Below are 19,624 nucleotides of genomic sequence, written 5' to 3' on the forward strand. Positions count from 1 at the left end.
CGGCCGCACACCCACACGTCTCAGAGCTCGGCGGGGGCTGTGGCTGCTGGGGTGGGGGAGGGAGGCAGCAGGAGCTCCATAAGAAGTGCTGGGAACAACAACGGAGCGGCTTTTCTTGAGCAAAGTAAATCAATCAGCCCTACCCCTTCGTTAGGAGATGGGTCCTCTCTGAGCGTGAGGAGCAGCAGCTGGCGGCAGGAGCACGGTTTGCTGTCTGAAGGCGGACGGGAGCCAAAGAAATGGATGGAATGAAGGCGACGCCGGAGCCAAAGAGCTGCTATGAGTGAGAAACAGAATGAAGGTAACATAGGGGTCGTGTTGGGTGATGCTGGAGGTTCTCCTCCCTCCACGGCAGCAAGCAGTGCGCTGGGAGGCAGAACCCAAAGGCTGGGGGCTGCGCTGACCCACCAGAACCCAAAGGACACAGGATGGATGCTCAGCCCATGGAAGAGCCGGCAGCCACCTCCGATCGCAGCCAAACCCAAAGAGCCCCCCCCCCCACAAACACAACAGACACCAGTTTGTTTCCACTACTGTCTCAGTGTACGTTTATTCTCCCGCTGTCTACAGCTGAACAGCCACACAGGACAGAAACAGGCAGCACTGAGGAATGATCAGGTTTCTCCCCTCCCCAATTTCAGGAATGGCTTTTGCTTTTATTTCCCTCCCCCCCTGTTTGTTGGTTTGTTTGTTTCTTCCCCCCCCCCCCCCTTTAGGAAATCATCCCACCCCACCTCAAGAAAGGAAATAAAAAGGCATTTACTCGAGCTTGTGGCCCAGGCCTCTCGCTGCCCGTGCTTGGGAGCTCCTCCTCACCTCAGCACCTGGGAGCTCGGATCAGGTTTGTACACACTGGTTCAAAGTCGGCACTTGGACTTGGTTATCTGAACCCAGCACTGAAAGGCACATATCTGATACCCTGTACAAGAGCTAGCGTGGACGCTGACGGGTCCGAGGATCGAGACTGGGGAAGAGGAAACTAAGGGGGAAAATAACACAGATTGCCGCCTGCTCGCTGCAAAAAACAATAACACCAGCTAAAGATTTCCGACTCCCTCCTCCCACAAAGAGGTTTCCGAAATGCCCGCGTTCAAAATGCAGATTCCAATGCTGGCAACATCAACATCTGCCCTTCAGTACAACTGTAACGAGCAACAGCCCTCACCCCCTGCACCACCTCCAGGCTTATTGCTGAGGGTTCGGGATAAGCAAGGTTTGATTCCTCGAAAGCAAAAGCCTCATTGAAGAGGAAACGAGATTGTGATCCTCGACGTGGCAAGAAGACATTGTGCGGTCACAGGGAAGCAGTGAGCAGCCAATTGGTTTTGGGAGTCACCCCATCACAGTCTGTTACTACTCGGGTTCCCCTTGAAAAACTGGAAAGACCAAGAATACGAAAAAAAAGGAAGTTTTGGGGAATGTTTGACACCATTTTTATTCATCTTCAAACTGCAGTGGAAAAATAGAACCTTTTACAAGTGCCGTTTTGTGTTAAGCTCAAGTCAGTATATATATATTTTATATAAATTCATTTCTTCCTTTTTTTTGTCGCTTTTGTTGTTTTTCAAGTGCAGCAAAGAGACCAAAAAAAAACCAAAACCACGTCAGATTGGATGAAATAAAGAGCACAAAAGGCCGAGCAGTTTCCAAATGGCATTTTTTTTTATCAGGATTTTTGTCGGAACATTGAATTTATCCTCATCTCTTTTTGTTCTTTTTTTTTGCAATCCAAAATATTACCTGAAGTTTCATTTTTGTTTTTCAACTCTTTGGCACAATTGTTTTTTTTTCCTGGCTGTTTTGGGGGCTGCTACAGTACAAAGTCAAGAGAGCTCTTTATTTTGTTTCCCCTTTGCTTTCTCACTGCCAATTCAGAGCAACTCGATGCCTGGGTTTGAGTCGTGAGCCTGAAATCTTGGTTGACCATTCATTCTATACCCTCTATACGCAAGAGTTGGTTTGGTTTTATCCCCTTCCCACCCCCCCCCCCTTTCACCCTCCCCCCATTTCTACATTCACAGTTGAACAACATTAAGGAAGGAAAGGCGCTTTGATGAAAGGAGACCATGAAAAGCATCAGTGGGGATGGGAGCTCTGAACATTCGTCAGTGTTTCCCCAAAATCAAAAGCCCTAAAAAGGAGCGACTTTCCTTTGTTTTTTCTTTCCTTTTTTTTTTTTTAATCTTTTTTTTTCTCTATTTTTCCCCTTTTTTAATACATCTCTTTACGCTGCATCAGTAGACTGAAAGAAAAACAAACTGCGGTTAGTTTATGAAATGCAACAGCGAACCCCATGTTTGTTTGCTCGTGGGAAAAGAAAAAAAGACCCAACTGCAATGGACTCGAATGTGGAGATAAACCGCCTCATTCACACACACTCACTCTTTAGACCCAAAAGAAATCCTTCACCCCTCTCTCATTCTCCTCACATCCCGTGCACCGACAGCATCGTGTGAGCCCAAGTTACCGCGGGCGGATGGAGGTCGGCTCCCATCTCTCTGCTGAGCAGCCCAGGGATGCCGACCCCGCGCTGTCGGAAGGGGCTGCCCATTGCCAAGCAGAGCCCGGTGCTCTCATCACTCCAGAAGACGACCAAGGAGGCCAAAAAAAGGCTTTCGACGCACGTCAGTGTTCAGCTCGCTAACAGCGCTGCTGCTGCTGTTTGCCGTGGTGGGGTTTTTCCATGTGGTGTTGGTTTCAAGCCTCACTCACTCATCATCCTCTCATTCCCAAACATTCAGCATCCGTGCACACTCCTTACTTCCGGGTTGTTGGTTTTGATTTGTTGTTGGTTTTTTTTTGTTTGGTTGGTTTTGTGTTTGTTTTTTTTTTCCTTTTTCTTATTTTTTTTTGTGTTTTTTTTTCCCTCAATAGATTGGAGATTTCCAGCAGGGGGGGTCTCAGGTGTCATCCCAATGGTAACAGATCTGCAAGCAGAAAGGCACCATTCAGAATGGAACCAAACGCGGGCCAAGTCCCACCTTCAGCCAATGAGACTCCAGCAAAGCAGCACAGACATAAAGCAAACAACGGTGATGCAATCTCACACCCCTCTCCTGCTCCTATTAAAGGTGCTTTAGCAGCACTGCAGAGCACACAGAGCTCATCTGCAGCAGCTCGGTGAGGACAGCACATCTCACAACACAACGAGCCCCCCAAGTCCCCATCAACACGCTCTCGTTTACAGCAAGATAAACTGAGAACCACCTTCTGGAAAAGCAGGGCTTTTGTGTAGCATCTCATTCAGGAGTCCGGCCAATTTCCTAATTACACAACATGAAAAGGAGGTAGGTGGGTGTTTTATATCCCTTACCAAGCTTGATTCTTCAGTTTTCTCAGTTCTTTAGTCGCCCAGGTAGCAAGGGTTTTCGTTTTGTTCGTCTTGGATCTCCTTCCTTCAGTGAGCAGTTCATGTATCATGGGTCTAGCTTCTACTAATTTCAGTACATCTTTTCCAAACGCTGTACACAAATCCCTGAAGAAGCAAGAGAGGTTTTGAGGCTGAGAGCTACAAACAGGTGTGACAACACCCCCCCCCCGATCAGCTCTTGGTAGCTGGAAGAAATCTGACTCGCAGCTCATGTCCTTTATGAACGGTTTCATAGGGTCGCTGGTTGCAGCAGTAGCACAACTAAGCTTCTCTTAACAGGGACTAAATGGAGACGTTCAATCTCCTGTCCCAAGACAGATGCTTCCATTGGATCTCCATCTAATTCCAGCCCCGACCTGAGCTCCTCCGCACCTTTGGGTGCTTTGCTTTTAAATGCAGGTCACCCCTGACAAATCCTACATCTAGAGCTTGTATAACATGCAACGCTTCCACCCGTCACTACTGCTGCTCTCACCCTCCCAATTAATGACCTCACTTACGTTGTCTGCCTTACACCTTCAGTTAAACGCATGGCACTGGACTGAATAACCCAGGACTGGTTGACACATCAGCCATAAGAATGCGGCTTCAGATGCATTTGATGCACAGAGTTCTACCTAACAAACAGGCTGTCAGTGCTCACACGGGATCAGGATGCTCACCCTATCAGTCCAGCAGAACACGCCACTACTACGTCCGTATGATCCTCATCTCCAGCAATGTGGTCAATGTAAGACAGAATAAATTCTACTCTGGGCTGCACCAGCATCACGTCCGCTGAAAGAGAAGAGCCTCGTTACAGCAGGGTGAAACACAGCTCATGTTTAATGGCCCCACAAGTCTCACAAAGCCTTCCTGCATGCTCCTGGATGGCCCAACTCTGAGCTGTCAGAGAAGGAGCACATAAAAGCCAAAGGAGGAAGAACCACAACGAAAGGCTCCAAGTTCGTTCCCTACATGGGCAGCTGAGTGCTCCTTCCCCACAGAAGTGAATTAGCAAGGATGTGCCCATGGATGTGACAGCTTCTGCAAGAGGAGCCCATCCAAGCAGGCTCTCTTATCATCATTTCAATCACAAAAGGAATCACCGCAGATGACTTACGGTGCACGTTTTCTTGGTCTCCCTTCAATCCCTGAATGATTCCTGTGTAAGCTTCCAGGCAACCCTCCCTCAGCTCATTCAGGTAATCCACCATATCGTAGTCCGACTGAAAGGCAGCAGGAAAGCACCAGGTGAGCATTGCCCTCAGCAGAGCACACAGTCCTCATTTATGACTGTAACGAACCACAGAGCACGTGGCTGCCTCACCTTATCAACCTGTGCTTGGGAAGCCTGTTGGAGGGTATTCAGTACAACATCCAGGTACTTCTTGAATTCCCCTCCGATAGCAAGGGCGATATCTCCAAACACAGAGAGAATCTGTGGCTTCACAGACCTATGAACGTTTTCATTCTGGAACAGATTTCAACACCGTTACGTTCAGCTGCACTTCCCTGAGAGGAGGAGCTAATAAACCACGACCTTCCCTCGCAATGGAAATCCTTACCCTCAACAAGAGCTGGATCCCATTCAAACACGAAGTGACACAGTTGTCAAACACGAGATCTTCAGAGCACGCCTAGCACTTCAGCTTCTCCCACCTCCCACTTTTTCCCCCTCAGCGTGCAAGCCAACTGTTACTAACCGCTAATGAGAAGGTAAACACTCACCCCCAAGTTCTCCAAGAGCAGCTGCATAACCTCGTCACAGAAAGGCAAGATGTTGGATTGCAGGGCTCTGCATAAGTCACCAACCAGGCCCACTGCAGCCAGACAGACCTGCAAATAGAACAGCAAGTCAGACACCCACCCAGTGAGTCAGGCTTCCTCTCCATCCTCACAGCGTCAGCTTATTACATTAAAGCATTGAGCTGTGGTGACACTCTATGGGCATTAATGTCACCACCAGTGACAGCCCTCATGGCAGCTGATGAGCCCTTCTGAATGTTATGAAGCATCTACATTGAGGTGTGAAGAGCTGTGCTGGTGCACAGATGCACACCTGCTGAACTCAGCACCTGAGAGCAGATGGCAATTGGGAGATGGCAAGCACAGGGCTGCCTGCTTTGACCTCTACCTGGTATTCAGCATAGTTCTTCAGTCCAATGCCAAGGAACGGTTTGAAGGCATCCATGTACTTCAGGAACTCTCCACCTAAAACTGTGCATGGAAAATAGTCTTGTTAGAAGAAAAGCACTCCCAACCTGCCATGCACTTCATGGAGCTCAATAAAACCCAGTTATCCTTCCACCTTAAACCAGTTTAACACAAAAGCTGAGCACATACATGGGGACCACAAAGACTCAGAGAACTCCATCCCCCCCCCAAGTTCCAGGGCAACTTCTGAACATGAGCTCATGCTGCCCAGGCTGCCACCACCCCATTTCATTTCATCAGCTCTGACTCACTTTAACGCTGACCATCACCGCTGTGATTTTCTTTTAAATAAGAACAATGACTTTAAATCGACCATTGAGAAAACATCCCAAAGCAGCGATGGGTTTCAAGTAGCAGCAGCAAGTGTGAATCATTCAGATTCAGAGCTGAGCCATGGAAGGCAGCAGGTTCCCATTGTGCTCAGCGCTGCACACAGCAGAGCTCCTCCTTTCTCTCGGCAGAATTTGCATTGTAACCACGTTATTAACAGCAAACGAGCTATTCATTCAAGAAACACAGCCCAGAATAATCCAGCAGACTCAGGGCTCCGGTGACAGATGTGTGCTGTCAAAACCCACACCTTGAGGAAAAGGCAGGGACTGAACGTGGTGGTTTGGGTTTCATTTTAACCTATAGGGTCAATGAGAGCAGGGAGCACCCCAGGCTGCACCCAGCCCTGCTCCCCAACCCCAGCACGGCACCCACCTTCCACCAGGGTGCTGACTGCCATCAAGGCGTCCTCCTGCACCCCCCCTGAACCCGCCGTGCTCTGGAACATCCTCAGCAGAGATGCCATCACCACGTCTGAGATCTGCAGGGCGTCCTGGTGCTGCACCTTCCTCAGGACGTTCTGAAACAAGAAAGGGAAGAGAGAAAGACCATCATTGGCTTCCACTGACGCTCGGCTGAATTACGCCTCCACCTCCCCGAGTGCTTCCGAGCATGTTGGGCTGCTGAAAGCAAAGCTGCTGTTTGAATTCTGCTGCTGCAGAAATATGCTTTGTCAGTGCAAGCACAAAGTCCCATTCGTTTTTAGCTGCATTCCGTTTCCCAGCTACGGAACGAGCTGAATTGACTGTTCCTGCTGCATAGGCTGTTCTGCAGGTTCCCTTTTGTAAGCTGGCATTACGTGTGGCCAGCCCAAATGTGGCCCTGCATTATAGACAAGCCTTTCTCTAATGACAGCAAGGCCACAATGATGCCTTGCTGCCAATTACAGGTGGCACAGAAGCTCTGCTGGTGCACCACAGAATTACATTGCAGAGATAGCGGTTGTTAATCCAAAACACAGCACATCTTTACAGCCAACTGCAGCTGAACATCTCTGAGAGCAAGCATACACACAAGCAATGCAGGGCAAAAACATCCATCTCAAGACCAGAGCGACTCTGTTTGGGAAATGAAAGACCTCCACATGGAAACAAGAGGCGTAAGGTCACGCTGTGCCAAAAGGAAAGGCTCCATACACAGAGGGCTCCCACTCCATCCCACCATCCCGCAGTGCCAGACAGCAAAGCTTCAATGCCAGGCAGCCTGCACTTCAACTGGACAACGTGGGGAAGATTTGGGGAGAAAAGAAGCCGTTTTCAGTGCACTTTGTAAGAGGAAAGGAGCTGAAGTGTGCGGTAACGCTCCAAGCCACGTGGGTGGGTGTTCATTACCAGATGTTTAATTTCAAGGACACTTAGTGCATTTTAATTAGTGCCGTTTTAAATAAGAACACCAACCACAAGAGGCAGATGAACAAATTAAATCTGGTGCGGAGCTTTTTTGCTGGTGCCAAACACAGCAATTGTTCACCCCGAAGCCAATGCAAGAGCCAACCCTTTCACAACCCCAAAACCTCCTCCTCCCCGTAACCACAAAGCAGGAATGAGGAGCTAACCTGGAGAGTAGCGCAGAGAAGAGACTGAAGATCATTGAACTGGATTCTGTCTGAAGTGCTCTGGATATGAGACTGAAAGACAAAGAACAGAACCCCAAATATAGTAGAACGCTTCTCTCATGGGTCCACGCAAACCCAGCAGCAATACGAAGGGCAGAAACCCCCCTTTTAAGTATTTGCTCCTCCCAGTTTAAGAGGAGATGCACCCTTCATAACCTGTCCATAACAACACACAGCACTTTATGCCAGCAGATACACAGCCAAGGCTCAAACCCCCACCTCCCCCTACCTCCATCTGCAGCACTTGTTGAAGCCGCTCCATGATGACCAACGTTGTCTTTTGGACAGCGGGGTAACAGTCCTTGGCACTGTTCTTCACTATTTCCATCAGAGCTTCGTATGCAGAGCTCCTCAAGTTATTCTGGTGTCCATCAGGCCTGGAACAGAAGGAATGTGTTTGCAGTAGATCGGTAAGAGCTTACATCTCAGCGCTGCAATGAGCAGCTCCTTATTGCAAGATGTGAAAGTTAAGTGACGTTTGTAAAGCTGTTTTGGGGTTTTCCCTTCTTAATTTAGCTTGCTATTAATAATGACGTCCAGTATCTTCAGGACAGCGAGCCCAGGAGCAGCAAACAGCTCAAAGCCACACACAGCTGTGACCCCGCATAGGAAGGAATGGTGTCAGGAGGTGAGCTGTGCCCGTGGGTGCCTCCCCACATCCCTCTGAGCCACCAGCTGGAAGCAGAGACAGCTGAGTGCTGAACCTGATGGAGCTCAGAGCCCTGAGGCAGACACCACACTGCTGGCTGGAACTGAATGAGACACAAAGTGAGTTCAGAGTCCAAACTGCTCAGACAGGAACCCACCCCCCATTTAAGATCTTAACCTGCAAAAGGATCAAAAAGTGACCCAAAAGTTGAACTGCAGAGCTGTCAAAATCCCTTACGTGACCTTGAAAGCGGAACAGGACTTCAACACGAGCCTTACTTTTGCATCTGCAGAACTGAGAAAACATTTTGCCTTGTCTATTTATATTTCAGCTTAGTTTGGAAAAGGACACGATGCCAGAAAGCCCAGCTCTTACAAAACACCATTCAGATCTATGCTGCAAGAGAAGGAAGACCAAAGCCTTAAGGGGTAGAAAAGGCATCTCTTGTGTTTCTCAGGCCAGCTGGGTTAACATTACCTATCTGTGGTCTCCAGAAGTTTCTGAACTATTAGCTCAAATGACGAGGATAAGCAGTAGGTTGCTGGTTCTTCCTGATCATCAGCTACATCTGCAGCTTCATAGGCAGCTTCAGCAAGACTAGTGAAGGCCTGGAACACAGAACAACCATTCCTGTTACCCAACGACTTCACCCCCACGTGTCCAGAAACACATCCCATACAAACAGGTGCAGGGCTAAACAGCTCCCTTAGGAGCCCATAATTATTCAGGGTGCTCAGCTTTGGTGCAGGAGTGGTGAGGATATGGAAGATGTGAAATGAAACACAGCAGGAAGTCGTGCTGCCACAACCACAGAGTCAGGTTGCCTGAGCCATACGTGCTGTTGGTGCTGGGCAGGCAGACAGGACCTGTTGTTATCAACACAAGTTCAAATCCCAGCTTAGAAAAGGCTTCAGATTGATGGTAACAGCTCTGAGATGATGGGGGGGGATTAAAGAAAGCTGAAAGATCCCTCATCGTCACTGCCATCTATAGACACGTGCCAGTCATTGCCTTCCCAACAACAGCCACAGCGACGTGGTCCAGCAGAACAGGGAGAAGCTCCCACACTGATGTGCAGCCTTCAAACCTCTGTCATAGCAAGAGAATGGATCCTATGGTTTCTAAGGGTTGTTCCGACGTGCAGACACCCATCTGTAGCTCAATTCCTATTGCAAGCAGCAAGGGATGCATCTTCTTTATAGGGGGGGGAGGACAGCGATGCTACTTGGTAGCACACACCCATCAAGATGATATAACTGAAGTTAACCCAAGGGACTGCAGCTCTGTCAGGGAAAACTTCATGCTCCTCAAATGAGTTCTGAAGCGAATTTAGGTGATGGGAAGCAAGTTGGATTGTGTGTCCCTAAGAACCAATGGGCAATCCAGCTGTCTCAAGGAAACATGAAAGCCCAGCATGTCTGGAATGTAACTGTGTCTCTACACACCCATCATTGCGGACGACTCGCACAGCACCTTCAAGCTGAAGGTGATTTTACACTCGGTTATTCCTAATTTAAATGCTTTGTTCTTCCCTTGTTTTGCCTATCAGAGGCACAAAACAGACTGGAGATAACAACAAGAGCTGTGTTTGCTGGATGACCAAGTCAGGGCTCATCTCTGCCACCCGCGTAAGTGTGCAAGCATCAACCTGTGTGTCTGCATACCAGCAGGAGCTGCTTCCCTTCACTCCCAGCAGCAAAAAGCAAAGGGTCTGCCTTACCCAGCACACATTGGAGGCCACTCGGGGCTCAGCGCTCAGGCCCTCGATCAGACACTGCAGCAGTGGGGCGAGGTAAATGTCATTGATGGCTGCCTCAGGGAGCATCTCACAGATCCTGCCCACGGTCCAGGCTGCTGTGTCTCGAACCACAACACTGGGATCCTTCATCAGCTCTATTAAAGTCGGCATTGCCTGAGAGATAAACGAGGTCAAGGTGTGAGAGCTTTCAGTATCCAGGCCATTCTATGGCATGATATGTAAAGCAGGCGGACCTTTAGCATCTTCCCAGACTAAGAACAACACAAAATGTGTGTCCTCCTTCAAATAAACCAAAGGTTTTGGCTCACAAGCCTCACGATCACCTCACCTGTATAACTAGTGGTTTGAGCTGGTTAGGCTCTGGTCCTTCCAAAATGCACCCAAAAGCCATCACAGCTGCATCTCTGTATCGCCAGTCTGGGTTTTTGATGTGTTCTTTAATAAAGGGCAGCACGTGAGGAACAATGTCATCTTCACAGCAGGTTGCCAGCAGCATGAGGCAGACACCTGCTGCTTTGCAGGGGTTCCAGTCATCATCGTCATCGTTTTCATCCTAGGGGGAGAAAGAACAGCACCCATAGCATGGGGAAAAACCAGCCCTTCCCACTCATAGGCAATGCCACCCTATTGCAGGGAGCATCTCCCTGTTGCCAGGTGTTACATTTAAGGGTCAGCTCAGGTTTAGAAGCGCAAATCCCACCCCTGGCAGAGAAGAAGCCCAAGTTACGTGCTCCATCCACCCCATTTTAACCATCACTTGGGGTTTAACCTGCTGCATTGCAACCCCCTGCACCCAAACAGACAGCAAGAATCACTTTCACAGCACTTCCTTCCTTCATCACAGGAAGCCAAAACTCCATCCTGCACAGCTTAATTAACAGCTTGATCTCATTATTAGACCTGCTGCAGCAAGTGACTCCCCATTAACTTGTATGAGGCTGCAGAACGGAGTACAAACAAGTCCCCGTGCAGCTCTCAGCACCCACTAAAATAAACAGAGACCTCCGAGCTGGGGATGCAGAGCTCAGGAAAACCAGACATTGAACCTCCAACAATGCAGACAATGTTGGTTTTACTCGTGAGGGACACAGAGAAAGATACAAACCTCTTCAGAAACCATCAAGCCCAACGTGTTGCTGCCTGCAGCTGAGTGCAGGAGCAGCTGTTTCCACACCATCCCCCAATGGATACACAGCAGGCGTTTTGCAACTCACCTGTTTTGTTAATGTCTGTGTTAGAATTGGGACCAAATACTGCAATGCTCCCTTAGCATAAAACTTGCTCGTGTGCTCCGGAGGCTTCCCCTGCTCTGCTGCCTGCAAGGAAGCACACAATGCAATCCTCAACACAAGCACCACATCTATCACCCCACACTTATAGGATCCCTTCTATATGCTTCCCTCTGCTTCCCAGCACCAAGTCACCACAACATACATTAACCTCAAGGACAGCCCTGCACCACATCCAGTTACATCTTCCATCAGCACAGCTCAGTCTGCTGCTCCATAAGCATAAAGGGCCCAAAAACAGAAATACCCTGTTCTGTATAATTAACAAGTGACCCCAAGTAGGAAAAGCAAGAGGTCCTTCTGCACACAAGCTGAACCTACACGCTGACTGTCCTTTTATCCTTGCTATTTTGGGCAGGCAACACCAAATATATATTTAGCTGCTTTTAAAGATGGCTCTGATTCATCTACAGGCCTTCGAAGTTTAAGCTCTCATTGATCTGTGCCATTAATTTCTATGCAAACAACAGCTGCATGGGGAACAGCACCCCAAATTCATCCAGCGTGAAGGGGAAAAATCATTCCTTGCATCCCGTGACTTCTCTCCCATGTCAGAATAGGACAGCACTGCTGCTCCTGGGGTCTGTTAGGCACAGAGCCTATAAATGCAGAGCCCACCAGGCACAGGCAGTGGGTAAACCCATAAAGGCTCCCCTCCAACACAGACCACGTTGTAGCAGTCCAAGCTGTGCCTGCTTTACATGCTTCACGTGCTTTAAAGTGAACCTTACAGGAGCTTAAAACTCGACTCTGGGATGCTAAAGAGAATCAGGTAGCTGTCATGGATCATCTTCAGGAAAGCAACACCTCTCTGTCACAGCGGATTCTCATCAAAGCTGTCAGGAAATCTTTATCTCAAGTCGTTCTGATTCCCAGCCAGGTTGGCTTTAAACCATTTGGTTGGTTAAAAAGGCAGCTCGTCTTCATCTGATCTGGGTTGTATTCGAGCTTACACTGAAAGCAATGAGTTATGGAAGGGGGTTATGGACGGTGGCCCCCCGTGCAACTTTAACCCCAAGCTTCACATCTACTTTCAGCAGCAGAACGAATCAATCCCAGCTGAGTGCTGGCTGAGACAGCTGCCAGAACCGAGCCAGCAGCTCCAAGCCAAGCTGCTCTCTGCAGAGCCAACACGCCCCGTGGGCTCCGTGCAGCCCCAGGTCTCAGCTTCTATCAGTCATGCATCACGGAGCATCAGAGTGGTGCATGATGTTTCATCATAGACCAGGACTGTCACACGAGGGGCATGGAAGGGGGCTACAGAGAACAGCAGGACTTCCAGATGTTGTTAAACCACGACTGCAGCTCTCCCAAAGGCAATTCTGCTGGTGTTTACAAGCTCACCTCTGATGCCTCTATAGCCAGATCCATCTCCTCGTCACACACGTTGGACCAGAACTCGATTCCCTGTAGAGCCACCTCATCTATGTCACTTTTCATCGCTTCAATTGTTATCTTTAGGAATGAGAAAGAGGGGAAGGGAGAGAAGAACGTTTTTTAGCACATGGTTTCTCTTCACACAAACACCCCAAGGCTCCACATCATCTGAAATCAGGCTGAGTTCATTGAGGACAACCTCATGTCACATCAGCAAACCCTGCAGTCTATGCTGCCCCACACTTGGGGGTCTCAGTGTTGGTATTAGGGGCATCAGCAACACTCAAACACAGCCAGAGAAAAACCAATTCGAGGACGTAGGAAAAGGTTTCCTCCCAGATGAAGACAAAGCAGCACAACTGGACGAGTTCAGATGGTTTTATCTAAGAAGCCCAAATACTCACAGCAAAAAGTGCAGGACCCATATACGTCTCCATATACTGATAATAAAGGGACATGATCTTCACCAGGTTCTGTAAGGCAGCCACTCGTACCTGCCAGAGCACAGAAAGATGTGACAATGATCAGAGTCCTCATGAAAAACAGGCCCAGCATCCCAGCAGCTCCATTGACTCCATACCCAGTAAGGTCTATGCAGCTTAAATCCCAACATCCAATATGAAACTCAGGGTGTCTGAGGACTCACGTGCCCACCCCCACCTTAACAGCCTGCTGTTATTGCTGCTCATTATGGTGCTAAAACCAGAGCCCCTTCCAGCCATCATCACATCCTTCAGCCTCCACTCACCCTCGTATCCGGACACTGCGTTGCTTCACAGACTACTTGCATAATAAAGTGCCTTTCAGACTGCAGAAGAAACAAAACATCAGATCACAAAAAGCTCTGAAAACTCACAAGCTTTTCCTATGGAGAACGTGTTGTTGAGCCTGAACCTCTACAGCCCCTCTACAACCCTTGGGCAGGTGAGCATTGACTGCAGGAGATGGAATCCTTCTTCCCCCCCTAAAGTGGGAACCCCAAAATCCATTCTGAATGGTGCCCAGCATAGAAAAGCCCAGCAGACAATCACGAAGCTGATCCCCATCTGCAGGATCCAGCTTGGGAAAGGTTCCCATTCAAAGACCCTCTAAGCTGAGGGCTCAACCTTTACCCCCATCCTCCCCCCAGTAGGGTCCTGTGGGATATCCTTCACCCACATAGATGGAAAGGAAAAAGCCCCCCTGCAATAGATGCCCCCCTTTGGAAGGCTTGCAGGCCTTCCTCCCCCAGCCATTCCCAGAGGCAATGCAAGCTGGATTGCTGCCATGTTAACTCGAAAGAAAGCGCTGATCCAAGCGGGTAACGCACACAGAGCAGCATTACAGAGAGGAGCTGGATTAGGAAGCAGATCTAACAGCCCAAACTCAGGTCAAATTCATCCCCAAAACTCAGCAAAAGCCTTTTTTTTGGGGGGGGGGGGGAAATAAACATCTCTGGAAGCTTCCAAAGCATTTCTGCATCACAAGGACACTCGGCCAGCACGGAAACGAATCCAAGTCTCAGATGCCATCGAGTTATGCATCAAAACTCAGCGTGGTGCATGATTTCTCATCACAGACCATGGATTCTGCCCTCGTACTTTACACCCTTTCTCCCCCCTTTTTTACCTCTTTGTCGAAGTTTGCTTTGGTGAATTCCAAAGAGTTCAGGAGTGCATTCGTAGCTGCTAGCTTCACATTGTTGCTGGGCTCTTCCTTTCTCATTCCCTGGATGATGGCTGTCAGGATCTCGTTGGATTTGTCTTGAAGTTGCTCTGGGTCCTAAAAGAAGCATTGAGAGCCACACGGGTTAAATGGCTTCACTCCATATATATATATCAAAGCCATCAGCAACGTTTGAATTGCATGAGCAGGAATCATAAGACATGAAAGCCAACAATGCTCCTGTCCACTGGGAGCACCAGAAACCAAACATGGGGGATCCCAGCCCTCTCTCTCACCCCACTGTGCCCCCTACCCACCCTCCATCCCTCCCTGCTGCTCCTCACATCACACAAGGCCCTTTTCATCCCCAAAGGGCTCCATGCTGCCTCCATCCCTCCCTCAGCAGGGACTGCCCTGCTGTGCCACAGGAGACTGGCATGGATCACCACACCGAACATCCTTGCATCTAAACCTCCTTCCACGAGGATAAAGAGACCCCTTCCTTCTTTGCATGAGGAAGGAGCTCAGCAATTCCTCAGCCACGTGGAGGAAGCAGGAGCTCCCCTCTCACCTGCAAGGTTTGCAAGCTGCACTTTGCCCACCCCACAGCTGTGCAGTGACTTTGAGAAGCGACCTGGATTTGTGCTGCAAAAAGCAGGTCAGCTCCTTCAGACACCGTCTGTGTGCATTTGCTGCTAGCAGAGAGATCCTCAGGACCAGCAGAAAAGGATGCAGTTCGGCCCATAGAGGTGCCACAAACAGAAGATGCAAAAGTACTCACAATATCCTGGCAGATGTACCCGATGGCCTCCAGCGTGGACTCCTTCATGTGCTCAGTGCTGTGCTGGTTGGTGACGTTGGCCACCAGCTGGGGGATGAGCTCAGGCCATTGGTTCATTGGGATCTCAGCGCAGGCGATGCCGGCCACGCACTGCGAGGCAGAGCTGGGTCGGTACGTCTCTGTGCCCAACGTCTGCAGGACCTGAAAGCAAAGAGCAGCGTTAGGGTCTGTGTGCAGGCACTGAGTGCAGGCACTGAGAGCAGGCACAGTGTGCTCTGCCTGCCCTGTGTGTGGTACTATAGATATACTGCAATGCTTCCCTTGGCTCAGCTCTCCCCCTGGGATGAAGCCAGCCATGGTCACCCCTTTAGGAAGGGAGTCATTGTGAATGCACACACTGCTGTCACATCATACAATGATTTAAGCTGGAGGGGACCTCAAGGATCACAAAGCTTCTGGTGTCCACCAGCAGGGCCACCAACCTCCATAGATAACACCAGCCCAGGCTGCACTGAGCCCCATCCAACCTGGCCTCATACAGCTCAATGCGTGGAGCATCCACAGCCTCTCTGGGCAGCAATTGCAGCACCTCCCCACTCTGATTCCCATTGACATCCACACACCAGCAGCCAACCCAACAACTCCTCTCCGGCTACAAAAGCAAACCAAGCCTGCTCTGAAATCACCCACCCCAATACCAGCCTGGAAAGAAACCAAAGTCTTTGCTTTGCAGTCAATCTGATGAGGTGGGGTGTTGGTTTCTTTTTGCCTCCTTATGTAACTGTTTCTCAGAATGACCAAGGGAGGAGTCCTGCTTTCGGACCATCCAAACACACCCTTCCCTTTCCCAAATACTCACCAAGAAACACCAACCACCCCCTCCCTCCCAGTCCCCTCCCATCACTCCGACTCTCCCAATCCAGTTAGAATCCCCTCTCCCCCCCCCCCCAATCCCTCCCATATGAAGGGGTTTGGGGTCAGACCCCCCCCCAACCAACCAACCCCATCACTCATGGGTCACTGGATGCAGCAATGATGGAAACAACAGGCAGCCCCGGAGCTGAAGGAAAAGCCCACCATGGGAAGCTCCAAAGGAGAAGACACAAAGGATTCTGCTTTCATTTAACAATTAATTCAACATAGCAATCCAAAGCTGTGAGCTTCAACACACAACACAACAGCTTAATGCTGCCAACAGGAGCTACAGTCCCCTTCCTACGCCATCAGAACACAAAGTTGTGTTGATGACCCGACCTTGCCCTGCTAGATACAGACTCCAACATCTCTATTAAGACAAAACCAACATAGGAAGCTTAAAGCTTGCACCAGCTCCACATGGAGCCACACACAACCATGCACTCCTATATTCACATGAGGTGAAAGGCCTCAGGCACCACTTGTGTCTCTGCAAGGTATGGGGTTACCCCTAACCAGCTCCGGGGTCTTCAGATAGAGCCACCCCATGCAGAGACAGCAGGATGCTGCCCCCTGCTCGGGATGTGCCTGTTTATGACTATATACTACCAAGTCATGAAGGGCCCCGTGCAGAAGTGTGGGCTCCCACAGAGCACGGCTCAAAGGCATTCATAAAGGGACTGGAGAGCAGCTGGAGCTGCTGTTGTATGAGAGAAAGCCAACAGAAGCCACCAAGGTGGGAAGCTGTGCCCACTGCTCCAGCAGTGTGTCACACTGAGACTCCTTTATAGGAGCCCTTAATAAGACCTGCCTGCTTTTCACCCCAATGCTTCTACATCTCACAACACCAAAGCAAGACAGCACTGCTGCCACCCCGAGAGGGAGCAGCCAGAGAGCCTGAAAGCAAGGAAGGGATCAGCCCAAGAGAACCCAACGGGCTCAAAACCAGATGAGAAGGGAAAGGAAGGACTCACGTAGTTCTTGACCTCCCTGCGGGCGTTGGCGTCGATGGCGAGCCATCGCTGCTGGTATTGAGCCTTGATGTCGGGGTCCTTCGAGGTGAGAGAGTTCTTGATCTGCAGGCCGGCTGCCACTCGTGCCACCTGGCTGTTCCCAGGGTTGGCCAGCACTCTGGACAGTTCCACCAGGAAGGTTGGCTGCAGGAGAGAAGGGGAGGAGGAAGGTGCTGAGACCCCCAACCCAACCCAGACCCCCCATGGAAGGGCGACGCTTTGCTTGGCTTCCATCAGCTCATCCAACAGATGGCCGCCTCCTGTGCTCTCACCTGCACGGAGCATCCTCTGAATAACCCACACTGGGATGTGCAGCTCTTGGGGGGAGCACCATGACTTCATCCCTTTGCTTGGAGGCAAAGGCCAAACCCCCAACCCAACAACAACCCCAACCCAACGACCCCAACCCAACGACCCCCAACCCAACAGACCCCCAACCCAACAGACCCCCAACCCAATGACCCCCAACCCAACGACCCCCAACCCAACGACCCCCCAACCCAACGACCCCCCAACCCAACGACGGGTGCTCTGCTGCTCCTCCATACACAAAGTGAGGGCTGCTGCGCCCACACCAGCTGGCTCCCATAGAACCAAAAGCCCACGGGCACACAGCAGGTCGATGCACGAGGCACCGCTGATCCAGCTGCAGGTCGTGCTCTGCCTCCTAAAGGCTGCACAAAGGCCAAAAGCTTTGGCTTCCCCACATGCATCCACCATGCAGCACAGCCCTCATCACCCTGCAGCAGATGGGGGCAGAGAGAGGGGGGTCAGCTTTGCTTTTAGGAAGGGGAGATGTGATGTTTCACCTGTGTGAGGCTCTGGAGCATCAGCTTGCAAATGGAAAGGCTTGGGAGGTGTGGATGCATGGAGCAGTGTGGGGCTGGGGGGGGCTCTGTGGGGCTGGGGGTGGCTCTGTGGGGTCCCAGCTCTGAGCACAGCCCCTATAGGGTTTATCTCATGGGATGAACCCGGGTTAGAGGTGAGGAATAGGGATGAAATGAACACGTTGCTGCTGCTGCTGCCTTTAAAGGATCGACCCTAAATAAACCACAGCAACGGGAAAGCTTCTCCATTCCTCCTCTGGGTTATTTCATACAGCTTTAAAGGCAACTCCTACAAGGGGATGGGGGGGGAAATGGCCGCCCCACAGCCCCCAACGTGACCCCAAACCCCCCCCAACCCCCCCATGACCCCAAACCTCCCCCCATTACATCGCCGGGGCAGCTCAGACCGACACAACCCCCCGGTACAACGGGATCTCCATTCAATATCAACACAAGAGACCCCCGATGGCCTCACGTGGCTCCCGGTGTCCCCGTTACCCCCCCCCCAGCCCGGCGATGGGCGAATATCGACCCTAAAAACGCTCTTTTCAGCGCTCGGTCCCTATTCGGCCCCACCCGGGAAGGCCCCGGCGCTGCCATGGCCGCACATGGCCCGGCCGCTCCCCTCCGCCGCGCCCCCATTGGCCGCCGCCGCCGCCGGGAGAGCCGCCATTGGCGCTGAGAGGAGCGGGAGCGGGAGGGACGGAACCGGGGGGGGGGGGAAGGACAGAAAGGTGGGGGTGGGGGCCGAGATGGAGGCCCGGAGGAACCGAATGGAACCGAACCGAACCGAACGGGACCGAATGGAACCGAACGGGACCGAACGGGACTCACCAGGTTCTCGATCGCCGCCTGCTCCAGGAACTTCTGCGCCGCTTCCAGCTCCGAGCGGTCTGTGAGGGGGGGGGGGGGGCGGTCAATGGGGGGGGGCACAAACCGGAGGGGGGGGGGGGGGGCACAGACCGGGCAGCGCCGCCCCCCCCCCACAGCTCCACCACACGGCGCGACCGCGCGGCCTTACCCGGAGACACCGTCTTCTCCAGGATGGTGATGAGCTCCATGGCGGCGGCGGCGGCGGCGTGAGGGAAGGGAGGAAGGGGAAGCGATGGGGTGGGTGGGTGAGGGGGGGGGGGGGCGGCGGCGGCGCTCCGGGTTGTGCGGGAGGCGGCGGCGGAGGGAGAAAAAAGGCCGCGCGGGCGGAGCGGTGCGCGCGCGCACACCGAGCGGCGGAGGGATACCACGGGCCGCGGCCCGCCGCCCCGCGCCGACGCGTTGATTGGTGGGAAGCGGCAAGCGGCTCGAGTTTCTATTGGTCGAATCGAGCCGGGGGGTGGGATTTGGCGGGCCGCGGGGAGGAAGAGAGGAGGTGGAGCTTCCGGTGGTGCTGAGCGCTGATTGGATGACGACGCGAAGGGCGCCCCGACTGAGTTGGGGGGGGGGGAGGGAGCGGAAATCCTCGCGGCGTCGCGCAGACCGGAAGTAGAGCGGACCGGAAGTGGCGTGTTTAGCACGTGTCGGGTTTATACCGGGACGGAGAAGCGGCTCCAGCCCCCCCCACAAATCAGGGTCCCGTCAGGCCGTGATGCGTTAAGACCAGGCCTTGGGGGGGGGGGTGGGGGGCTTCCCAGCCATTGCAATGCCCGGTTGGTGGGGTTGGAAGAGGAGCCCATAACGACAATGAGTTGAACACGGCTCTTGTTTTTATTAACCCAAAACTGCTTTCATTTTTTTTCCCTCCTTGGTTGTTTTTAAGGGTTATTTTAAGCAAAAAACACAGAGAAAAAGGGTTATAAGGGGTTAAAGGGCGGCTGGCAGCCTGCTGGCATCAGGAGGTTCAGCTCCAACATGGGGGTTAATGA

General features: G+C 51.5%; 1 protein-coding gene across 2 annotated transcripts; it reads right to left on the minus strand.

The window, feature by feature from the left end:
* Window positions 1-2,031: 2,031 nt before the first annotated feature.
* On the minus strand, window positions 2,032-19,023 carry KPNB1 (karyopherin subunit beta 1). 2 transcript variants are annotated; one of them, XM_072356839.1, is made up of 22 exons: window positions 18,787-18,974; window positions 18,600-18,658; window positions 16,900-17,082; window positions 15,011-15,211; window positions 14,194-14,346; window positions 13,334-13,393; window positions 12,990-13,079; window positions 12,553-12,663; window positions 11,134-11,235; window positions 10,248-10,472; window positions 9,881-10,072; window positions 8,638-8,768; window positions 7,741-7,888; window positions 7,452-7,523; window positions 6,272-6,416; window positions 5,487-5,569; window positions 5,081-5,188; window positions 4,680-4,823; window positions 4,473-4,578; window positions 4,033-4,147; window positions 3,314-3,475; window positions 2,032-2,927 (listed from the first exon to the last, which is right to left on the minus strand). In XM_072356839.1, coding segments are annotated over exons 1-22 (2,631 nt in total). In that variant the 5' UTR covers window positions 18,827-18,974; the 3' UTR covers window positions 2,032-2,926. The 2 variants fall into 2 exon arrangements, with proteins under 2 accessions (XP_072212940.1, XP_072212941.1); XM_072356840.1 differs by lacking the exon at window positions 2,032-2,927 and having other exon boundaries at window positions 3,310-3,475; window positions 18,787-19,023.
* Between the last annotated feature and the right edge of the window lie 601 nt (window positions 19,024-19,624).

The sequence above is a fragment of the Excalfactoria chinensis genome, chromosome 24 (assembly GCF_039878825.1).
Source record: "Excalfactoria chinensis isolate bCotChi1 chromosome 24, bCotChi1.hap2, whole genome shotgun sequence".
Taxonomy (NCBI): domain Eukaryota; kingdom Metazoa; phylum Chordata; class Aves; order Galliformes; family Phasianidae; genus Excalfactoria; species Excalfactoria chinensis.